The sequence below is a fragment of the Chenopodium album genome, chromosome 4 (genome assembly GCF_948465745.1).
Source record: "Chenopodium album chromosome 4, dcCheAlbu1.1, whole genome shotgun sequence".
In the NCBI taxonomy this organism is placed as follows: domain Eukaryota; kingdom Viridiplantae; phylum Streptophyta; class Magnoliopsida; order Caryophyllales; family Amaranthaceae; genus Chenopodium; species Chenopodium album.
Genome location: NC_137837.1, coordinates 39,395,131 through 39,407,214, shown reverse-complemented (window position 1 = coordinate 39,407,214; position 12,084 = coordinate 39,395,131). Strand labels below are relative to the sequence as shown.

Genomic DNA, 12,084 nt, shown 5'->3' with positions numbered 1-12,084 from the left:
TCTTTGAGCCCAGGTTCTATATTAGTTCAACAATATATTGTTAAGTTTGACTGTTTGAGAAGACAGTCATATCATGTGAATTGCAAGAGCAAAAAGTCACTTTATCAATATCTAAACCTAAAACTATTTTAGAAATGATACCCCAAAGTAGAAATTGATACAAGTTAAACCATAGTACAACTAAGAACAACAGCAATAATCGGGACCAGTAGTATACTCACTCCGTTCTTTTTTACTTGACCCGCTTTGACTTTTACACTATTCACCACCTCTCCTTTGACCGTCTTTTGTGAATGATATGTAAGGAAAAATATATTCATATGATATCTTTTTTAATTCGTCTCAATAAGTACTATGGTAATATACAACTTTAATAATTTTTACTTATGAAAAATTAAAGTTATTGATCGCTAAAGTTTTGCATTGGCAAGCGTGATAAAAGAAACAGGTCAAGTAAAAAAGAATATAGGAAGTATATATTTACTATATCCGATAAATATTTAGTACTTAAATCAAATACTTTCAATTCATCTAGATTTCTAATTATACTTTTCTAGATTATTTTAGTTATTCAAGTTACCAAATCTGAGCCTAAACACCAATTGGTCTTGTATGGACCCTGTCTACAATAAATTATTGTAGACCCAAAATTTGACACTTTCAAATAATATAATCACATTCTGGATGATATAATCACTTTTTTAGACGATATAATTATCTTTTTGTGAGTCATATTTTGAATTATATAATCTCATATTAAACCATTTAATGAGATTATATAATTATCTTTAGGATGATAAAACTTAAAAATCATCTTTTGAATGATGTAATTTACTATTTGATACTTTTTATAATGATAAATTCACTTTTTAAGTGATACATTTACATAACAGTTTCAGGATGATATAATCACTTTTGTAGTAATATAATCACATTTTGTAGGATATAATCACATTCGTATGGTATACTAGAAGGTTGGGTCTACAATAAGTTATTGTAGACCGGGTCTATTCTAGTCTTTACCCCTAAACACTTCAAAGGTATGAATAAAATATAAGATAGTAACTTAGGAAGATACACCTATTTGCAAGTAAATCATACTCAGATTGCTACATAGAAAAAAAGTAGCAAGTCCCAGACTTAATTGATATAAACAAAAGGAGCACAGAATATGATTCAACTGGTGATAATACTTTTCATACCTGAGAGCTATTTGCAAGTTCTAGACAAAAATTGAAAGAAGGGCTTAGTGGGCTGCCTGATCCCAATCCATAGCCAACTGCACAGCTCCAGTTCTTTGGATTTTTGAAATTTGAATCATCATTGGTTCCAGCTGAAAATTTTAATACATACTACTCATCAAATATCCTGCTGATTGCCTAAAAAAAAATTAAAAAAATTAAATTAAATTAAAAAATAAAATAAAATAAAAAAACAAAGTAAATGTTATATAATATATGTATTAATGGATGCCCATTATATCGTTAAGATTATTTAGGAATATTCTAGATACTAGTGTTCCCCAAGCAAACCCTAGTTGTATCACCTGTATAAATATATGTATACTCCCACAGATTATTGAATAATAAGAATATCAATCTATTCTCTCCCCTCCTTTCTCTTCTTTCTTTTAATTTTATACCACGTTATCAGCACCAAAGCTCTAAGTGAACTTTTCTTGAAATTTAGCCATATATATAGACGAGAAAATAGAACCGTACCCTTGTGAATTTGGGAATCTGATCGAAATTTCGATTGTCAATTATCTAATTTGATGAAATTGATGATGAATATTTTAAAGGCATTCTTATAGTGTTTTCCCACGTGTCATTTGAATTGAATTGGAGCAATATGAAGGCAATTAATTGTCCTGATCTCAATCGGAATTTAGGCTCCAAATAATTAGAGAAAATCAACCCATATTGCTATTTTTGTTGTTGAAATATTGATTGAAATCATAAGGTGATGTGGATTTAAATCCTTTAAACTTATAAAGAATCTAAATATCACAATTAGAACCAATTATCCGAACTTGATAGAAAATTCGAACAATTTGAAGAACAACGAACCGGATATGACTTGTAATTCGACCACTCCTGGAACGAATTCAAGACAACTCAAACTACTTAGACTACTCCTAGAACTAAGTATTTTGATGAACAAGACTTAGACTACTCCTAGAACTAAGTATTGAACGTTCTAATTATCAAAACAACTCCTTGAATTGAAAACTAGCAAAAGATTTGTAAGCAATTAAGCAAAACAAAGCTATAAACTTGTATTGAATTTTTCAGGTTGTGTGTGGAAGAAAGGCCACGACCAACCTCTATTTATAAGCTACAATAACGCATAGACCTTGGGCTCCAAGCATAAACCTATTAGAAGTAGGAAACTTCCATTAGCTTGGTCTCCAAGTAAGAAACTAATTAAGATACTTCCTACCAACTTAGGAATTGTAACTTAACTAAAATACAAGAAAATAAAGAAAACTTAAGGTGCTTAAACTAAGAAAAACCCTCTCAAGTGAAAGGTAAAAACTTAGAAGCAAAACTGTAGAAAAACTAAAGTATAAAATTTCCTTCTTCCTTGATAATCAAACAAGTGACCCATCCTTGACTTTTCCCTCCAAGTTCGAACCCTATAGGACTCAAAATCTATGTAATTGGCTCTTAAAAAGAATTTCCCTCTTGATTCACATCATAAGGTACGCATATACTCCGTATCATCCTACTCGTATTATTATTTTATTTTATTTTTGTGTTTGTGGAAAGCATGGTTTGGTTCAGAGTTCTCTAGGATCTTTGGCCCTTTATGATTTCTTCTTTTATTTGAGTTTTTTTTTTTTTTTTTTTTTTTATTTTGTGTTATTGCCCTAATCAGTATGCCCTTATCAAGAAACGTAAATGAGGGAATATAATTACGGAGTATAAATTTAGGGCAAAGTTTAACACTCCCTTGATATAACGATTGAAATTCTGCCATAATGTACTTTAGCTCTGTACAAGTCATTATAATTTGTTAATTGTTATGAGTGATCGATCATGTACTTGTGGTAAATTTTCAATCGTATAGTTATGTTTAATATTGCGGCTCGCTAATGCTAACCTATTTTTTTTATTGTATTTAATAGTTAATCAGTGAAGGTATTTTGAATTTTGTATAATTTAAGTCTTTCATGCATTTATCGATTAGACATTACGAAGTATTAGAATTCCATCTGTTCCATTAATAATTATTTCCTAGTTTTGGTTGACTCTGAGAATAATCTTATGGATAAGTTTGGTTGCTTCTTATTGTTTATTTCGTATTTGATTTTGCATAACGTATAATCAACGAATTATGCCAATATAACTATCCTATTTCATGTTTATGCGGCATTATGCCTATTGATTAGTTTTATTGCATTATTTTGTAATTTGATACATTTACTACTAATAATATAAGATTATTAATTATTCATGATACTTTATTATGAATATAGTTATCTAACTTATTTCTCATTATATTATATGTTTAGTTTGTATTATAGATGACGTGCGTTCGGTATACTATTGTATTGGTATATTAAGTTCATTGTAAAGGAGAGTCACACAGCTAGTTTTGATTTGTTAAGGAGTATACATTTTGGGTTATAAATTTTGGACTAATTTTATTGTAATGCATTGAAGTCCCTAGCGATGATCGTAATATACTTGTACTTTTACAATTCGCAAACCATTATTAACCTAAAATATAAGTTTGAGTAAAAGTGAAATTTCTATACAACAAATTTGATTATGAAGTAGTTTGACTTTGCATTGTATTAATTAATTATTGATTAGTGATTATAAATTTTTTAGGAATAATATTATTACTACTTAGTAGTGCTTTTTTGGATTGAATGGTTGGGTAGTATTCGATTGAATTTTGAGGTTTATTATTTTTTTTTTTTTTTTCACCATTAGTTGATTTATTGTTGTAACTTTCTTTATCTCAACTTGCTTATTCGCGGTTAAGATATTTGTGATCAAGTTGGAATGGTTGGGTAGTATTCGATTGAATTTTGAGGTTTTTTTTTTTTTTTTTTTACCATTAGTTGATTTATTGTTGTAACTTTCTTTATCTCAACTTGCTTATTCGCGGTTAAGATATTTGTGATACTATTATTATTATTATTATTATTATTATTATTATTATTATTATTACTTTTACTATTATTATTATTTTATTTTATTTTCAAATTGGTCATGTAGTTGCTTCTTGGCAGTTGATACCACGTTATACTTGTAGTACTTGTTGAAATACATATGATTGATGTGTGATTGAATTTGATAATATGATATTATTTGCCTGCATGAAGTTTGTTAAATCGATCCCTTGATTCTAGGCATTTCTATTATTTGAACATATCTCTTAGTATACGATACTTTTCCATTGTATAAAAATAGGTGTAGCATATATATAGCATGATCCTCTAAGCTAGCATCTACATGAGTTTGAAATACCATATACTTTTATATTAGCTCATTTAAGTATTTTGCCAAAGTTAAACTTGTTTCTAATATTTCCTACGAGTAAGTGGTCAAAACTCAAGAATGTGTACATCGTTATAAAAGGATTAAAGTTTGGGGCCTAATATATACGAAGAATGATCTAATTGTAATTCTTTGAAACTCATAAAATTAATTATACTTTTGTGATTGTAATGATTTGTATATATATGATGTCATGTTTTTATTGGCCACATGAATATTTGTTGGACCTTAATTCATGCTAGCTAGCACTTGTTTGAAGATGAATTTGACAACAATCATTTTTGTGTTAATTATAAGTGAAAGGAGTTTCATTGATAAATAATACTTTGTCATGATTATGTCCTTTGCATGAAACACTAATTATTTTTATGAAATATTATGACAAGTAATGTACTACTAAAGTTTATTTGTTTAATAGAAGCGGCCACATGTTAATACCATCCAGCTGAAAATGGATACAAATAAATATCATTGATCATAGACTAATTGTAAATGCTCTAATTAAAATTGATGTCCCATAAGGACAATATCAATTGCTAATGATCCTACGCCTAAAGCGTGATAGATCAATAAGTTCTAAGGATAATTAAGTTCTAAAAGAAATCATTTTTAGTAAAATTTATATGTTCTATGATTATATATTAGACTCAAAGAGTATAAAATTTCCAAAGATTAACATGTATCAAGATTATAGTCAAAACTCCAGCAGGAATAAGTAATTATTGGATAAAATAATAGTTGATTGTCTTCCAATGGTATAAAGAAACACATGTTGGTGTTCAAATATCACATCATATTCATGGTCATGCATAAAGTCAGTTTAATAAAGTGATCACTGGTGTTGGAAAACTGTCGAGAGTTCAAATGTAGAGAAGTGATTGGATGTGATAATTAAATTAGGCCATCCGAGTTTGTGTTTGATGAAAATTTCAAGAGTTTATAGGTTTTGATTTTATACATACGAAAGAATAATTGGTAACCAGAAGTTCACTAGAATAATTTATATGTTGACAAATATTCGGGATCACCTAAAACTTTAACATGAACTCATTTATCTATTGCAGTTTGTTTCCTCATTCTACCAGCATTTTGTTGTCCAAAGGAAGGTATGTTTTATCAACCTCATCCATATTTTTATATATACGAAAGAATAATTGGTAACCAGAAGCTCACCACGTATATGTGGAAATTTTAAGTAACTAGTATCCTACTATTAATGTTTTCAGTGATCCCGAAGATCACCACCTAGAGAAATTACAAGAAAGTTTATATTTGTATTTCAATTCTCTAGCTTGATTGGGGCCATTGTATGTCAGCACATAAGAAATAGAATACAAAAATAAACAACTGCACAATTTATTAACCCCTATTAATATTGATATCTATAAGAGAACAAAATTTCATTATTCTCCATAAGAGATAGAAATTTGTTAAATATACATTATCCTACGAGATGAAATTTGTTACACATAAAATTATATTCTACGTTGGTGAAGAATTGCCCCAATATTTGAGATATTTTAGCAACTTAGGGGGGGGGGAAATTGAAGTAAGTTGGCAAAATTATAAAATTATAATTAGTTGATCCCTCTAATAATGATACTTTGTAAAGTTATATACCAACTTTTGTATCAATATTTGTTGCACATCTATGATTTGATTTGTATACCGTTATAACCCTTCTAAAGGCATAAAGTGATTTATTTTGATTAAAGCAATAATGATATTAAGTGCATACATTAAGATAGATCTTGCCAAATTTTCTTTAAACCACTACACCTGAAGTGTAGTTTGTATGATCGGTTCCAATATAAACATGTGATATATGGCAAGATAGTACAGTTGATACTTTTAAAATATAATAATAATATATTTATACCAAGTGTAAGAAACACCCTTGATAGATGGTATAGATATCTGAATTATTATAATAGATGGCCTATAATGTAAGAAAAATTATGATGGTACCAATGAGAAATGTATTCATATCATTGTCAAAATAGCATGCAAATTAAAATTATATCTTGAGGAATTATATAATACCGGTATGATAGAACCGATATATAATATGCATATGCAGAAGGAATGGACTTGTGAATAAGGGATCAGAAATATATGTCCATTTTAATGTCAACATAAAACTAAGATAATAAATCAAAAGTTTATCATGGACTAGTAGTCCAATTTGAAAATGGATTTCTGAAATCCACACTGTACAGTGTTTATATTTTGTGTCTTTTATATGCATGTTTGAGCTTTAGTTTGATGCATTACTCATTGTATATATAGGATGTAGTTTGTTGCATTACGCATCATATATGTATTTTGTTTAATATTTTATCATAAATTCTACATCTTATATTGCATGCATTGTTCTATACAACAATTGTGTTATACGTGAATGCTTATGGTATGACGAGTTTATAATTATGATGAAAGCTTACAAGAAGAAATTTATATATACTTCGATGGGCTTACAATTGTGATAAAATTTTATATGATGGCGATCCAATAGCATGTTATGAATGATGCATAAAAAGGTTCTCGAAGAACTTACATATAACATATTAAAAAATCTAGCCTTTCAAATTCTATATTTTGAAAAATGACGATTTCAACCTGAAGTTTAACCAAGTGAGAGTTAATCGATTTTTGTATTCATTGGAAAACTCTCGTATAAAATGAAAAATGTCTAAAGAAGAATAGTAATGAGATATATTATAGTAAAAATAATTACTTATTTTATATTATATTATTACTAATTCATATAAGCTTAGATAATGATAGATATCACAAGTTGCCATAAAATATTATCAATATTTGATTATCAATAGCTTACTTTACGGCCTTCAGAAGTAGGCATAATCTTGATGATGCTTTATAATGAAGATTTGAAGATTCAAGTTTGATCGGGGAGGACCAACTATCAAGGAAAGTTATTCAGCTACGAGTATGAAGTTACCAAGGCATTGGATTCATTACATCGGAAGATCTCAAGTTATGCATTAATCAGGGGGGGAAAATACGCGCTGCACTCTTTTTCCTTAACCATGGTTTTGTCCCACAATGGGTTTTCCAGGTAAGGTTTTAACGAGTCACACTATTCGATAATGGTCATCCAAGGGGGAGTGTTATATAATATATGTATTAATGGATGCCCATTATATCCTTAAGATTATTTAGGAATATTCTAGATACTATTGTTCCCCAAGCAAACCCTAGTTGTATCACCTGTATAAATATATGTATACTCCCACAGATTATTGAATAATAAGAATATCTATCTTTTCTCTCCCCTCCTTTCTCCTCTTTCTTTTAATTTTATAACAGTAAACTGATTACTGACATTTACAACACTTTTAATCTAGAGAATTCGGTAGAATTTAGTAGTTTATGTTAACTTTGTAGTAATTTTACAGTGTCCTTTCACTCGTTTCTGGGTAATGTGTGTCAAATGTTGTAAATGCTTGCATTAGCTCCATTTTATACTTATGTTCACCACTTTTACTCAAATTAGATGCTTTCACGGCATGGTTCGAAAATGCGGTTTCGGTTACGATCACGAGAACGGTTGCGGTGTCGCGGGAACGCTTATGATGCGTTGATCGCGGACCATGTCACGGTTGTCTCGATGCAAATTTGATTTCAAGATAGTAGAGGATTAGAGCCATTAGTGAGGTGATATGGGGGCATAATAAAAGATTTGAGCCATTAGTGGGGAGACATGGGGGAACCTTTCACTATATCTTTGAATAGAAAGTAACTTTTGTGTGAAATAATCGATGTAACTTTCAATGCGGGGTGATTTAGGGTTAAAATGTTTGATTCGGAAAAAATCACGGGGTTTTTTAATACCCCTTGTTGATGCGGACAATCTCGGTTAGATTAATTGAATTTCCTTTACAAAACGGCCCAACCAAGACGTCGCGGCCTTGTTTTTATACCATGTTTCACGGTGTGTTCTAATTTGTAGGATCATTGTGTTGGAAGTTCTTGATATAAAATAAGAGAGTTGGGGAAAAACAAGAGAGAGAGAAAAACAAATAAAAGGGGAAAATCTCACATTGGTTAGGGGGAAAGTTTTTTCCTTGTTTTTATATTGTAGTGTCTTAGCACTACTTAGTTGAGTGAGTGGGAGGTAAGTGTTACTCCACACACGCGCGCGCGCGTGCGCCGAGCCGAGCCGGGTCGGGTCGGGCTCGAGCCTCAGGACTTGGGTCTTGGGGAATGCGATGCGCGAGCGTAGATCCTTGTTATCTTTTTGGAGGAATTTTATTTCCCTTTCTTTGTTAAACAGAATATTCTTTTTTGTCTGTTGGGATTATTCTTTTCTGACTGTTGGGATTACGGAATTAAATCAGTCATTAATCCCTTGATTGTAGCTGGAGTAATTCCTTGTTTCTTGCTTCCGTTGTTGATTGGCTGAATGAATCTGGTCGTTTTCTTAGCCAGATTCGTCCCTCGTTTTATGATTCTGGTCTCCCTTCTACTGCCTATATATACTCGTTGCTTTTCCCAAAACACACAACATAATCAGTCTTCTCTCTTCTCTAAAAAATTATCTAAACACGAGTTCTTTCTGTTTAGTTCTCTGGGCAAATATTCTGAGTTTCAGTCGGGTTTGTGAGTGCACATAAACTCCGGCGCCGTGCTTATCCTGGAGGGCGACCGCTTCTAGTCTACTGCACCGGGAGGTAGCGCGGAATCGTCTTATAGGTCAGTGGTTCTCCACGACGCGGCTATTGTCAATTTGGTTCACGCATCAAGAGATAAGTAATTTATGTTTTATTGCTTAGTAGTATAACACATTGGAAGATGAATGGCTTAGGTGTATACAAAGAAGCTAAGGAACTGAGCAACAGAGAAGTAGCAAGACTCCAAGGACAGTGAATCTGTAACAATAATTAATCAAAAGTTGCTAAATATGAATTATATGGTACTTACATAGTGGTTCATACTGCACTCCGGCAGTAAGTCTACCCATCTTGCTAACCAACCAAGCACTTTTAGGAAACCCACCAGAAACTGCAAGAAAGAAAGATACATAATGGAACACTGATCATGAATAATTCAAGTAATGGTTTCAGCTGATATAACATAAGCATGGAGATTCCCAATTTATCATCATTGAACAAAGTTTTAAAAGCTTGTGGTTCAAACATGCAGACAAGGTGATAAACAATGCATAATTGACCCCGCTGATGCAAACAGCAGAATGGTATATAGAAATGGGTAATAAGCGAAAGCAAAAGCGAAAAATAGATATCTCTATCAACGAAGGAAAATGAGAAATCATTTCCACAGAATATTAATGCCTCCTTTAAAACTTATACAGTAATTGGCCCTGTTGGGATTTCCTTCCTATACATGGGATGCCAAAATAAATATATTTAAAAATAAAAGATAAAAAAATAAATAAAAAGAGAAAAGGGGGATTATGAATGACAGAATGGGAAAGCAAATAAAATTCTTATATCAAGTTGCATTGAGACATATGCCGGCAGCCACATTCTTGAAATTAACAGAATAGAATATTCATAAACAGCAATAGTTTACATGAGCCTAACTGTTCATGAATCAATACTGAAGCATGAACACCAAGTGTTCATGAATTTTATCCCATTATCTCAAAGGTTATGTTATTTACTCACATGTTTCTCCTTTCCTTCTATCTCCTTACCACTCTTTTAAAACTCTCTTAAATTTGAATTGTATACTCTTTCTGTTTCTCTCTTTAAACACCTTTTCAAACTTTTATTCAATCGATTATCTTGTTATGCTCTTGTTTCTTGTCAGACGGTTCCTTATGATAATTTATGTTAGCCGACCCAAATCATTTCGGGACTAACAAGGCTAGGTGCAATCCTCTAAATTTGGATGGAAGAGTCTAGGAGCTCTTTTGTCCATACATGGGAAGTTGGGAACCTTAGAGGGCTTTGGCATCCACAACAAGCACTGTGAGAATGTCCCTAAGAATGAAAGCAAGTCACAATTTTAAGTGAGGAACTTTTCTAAAGTTAGTAAGCATCACATACAAGTATAAATTACTAAGAGGGAAATATTGGTATCCATCCGATTTGGGTGAAGTGTTGTAATCCTACTATCATCTTATAATGGAAGAGTTGGACAATTAGTCTCGTAGTATTATCCAGATTTTGGGTTTTCCGAGCAACAAAAAATTATTGTGTTCCTTTGAGTACTTCGTTTTATACTTGTTGCACAAAGAGGGAAATTTATAATCTTTCCCAACATCTACCAAAGGGCGTAAAATTTAGCCCAAAATATTCTGGACATAGATGACTCACTGAAATTCAATAAATTAGTTGGTAATTTAAGTCACATACTAAGGAATGAAGTATCAGTCAGCCCACAAGAAAGATATTCTGAGCCATATCTCAATCCCATAATACCATAATCTTCAGGTGATATCCTGCACATTGCACAAACACCAAGTTCTTTAGAGAAACATTCAAAATTTACTCACACTCCAATTCTGAAATACTGTAACTTTCAGAAAATACCTTCTCTTTGATATTAGTGGGATGATAACAAAGCCTCCAAATCCATATTTAGGATTAAATGCAGATGAACGTATCCGTAAAACCCTAAAATAAACATAGATACCATTTATATATTATGATTCTAGAACACAAAAGGATGTGCAAAATACTCCACTTCCATAGAACTTGTCAACTTTTTGAAAGAGAAACATTCAGAAAACTCATAGATGAGATTCCTTCACCACCTATTTGAGGTAAAGAAGTATAAACAGGTTTCACATGGAAAAAGTGAACTTTTTGGGCAATTAGAAAAGGATTACACATCAAGTTCTATAGGGGGGAAAAAAACTTACGGATCAGTGTTTGCAACAAAAAAGTCAATAAATGTATGTGGATCATCAACATCACTGGCAGAGGAAGAAGCAAAAATAATCAAATAATTAATATTAATTAACATATATTCCTAACATATACCTGGTGTTTGGAATAGATATATCATACCTTTGCCAACGAAACTGTGCATTACATACAACATTTTCCTTAGACTTGTGATCAAGAGGACCAGAAACCTACTGATAGTTAAGAAATCAGCCATAATGCAGCTCAAGAGAATCACATCCATTGGTCAAAATCCTTTTATTAATGGTGGGCAGAGATATTACCATTAATATCACTACAAAAGCTGAGCTTAAATGCTAATTTGAACTGCTAATATCTCAGTTATTGAATAAAATTGTTTGATTAACTATTTGAAAGATAGGGGAAACCTGATGAACGTCATTTATGGCGCTCGAAAGAATAAGATTTAGGTTCATTTTCTATATTTTCTTTCATTATTTTCATATAATTTTCTTGGTTTCTTTTATTTTCCGTTTAAATAACTCTTTTCGGTTTTCGATTAGTTTTTACGAGTTTTTCATATTTTTAATTCTTAATTTGTAGTTTTAGTTTTAGTTTATTTTATTTTGCTTTCTCCATTAGTTTTATTTGTGTTTTGTAGGAGAAAAATCAAAGTTCAAGTTGCCACGCTCTCGTGATTGCGCTCTTATCGTTTTTGGTGATGAACAAGT

The 12,084-nt window shown here is 31.3% G+C and overlaps 1 protein-coding gene across 1 annotated transcript in view; it reads right to left on the bottom strand.

Annotated features, from left to right (window-relative positions):
• Positions 1-12,084, bottom strand: part of LOC145629094 (uncharacterized) — a 54,313-nt gene that overhangs the window by 25,008 nt on the left and 17,221 nt on the right. The window contains exons 3-8 of the mRNA XM_081681587.1: positions 11,516-11,583; positions 11,368-11,421; positions 11,036-11,119; positions 10,859-10,944; positions 9,459-9,539; positions 1,203-1,333 (exon numbers count right to left, since the gene is read on the bottom strand). Coding sequence (XP_081537713.1) covers positions 1,203-1,333; positions 9,459-9,539; positions 10,859-10,944; positions 11,036-11,119; positions 11,368-11,421; positions 11,516-11,583 — 504 coding nt within the window. The remainder of the gene's footprint in view (positions 1-1,202; positions 1,334-9,458; positions 9,540-10,858; positions 10,945-11,035; positions 11,120-11,367; positions 11,422-11,515; positions 11,584-12,084) is intronic.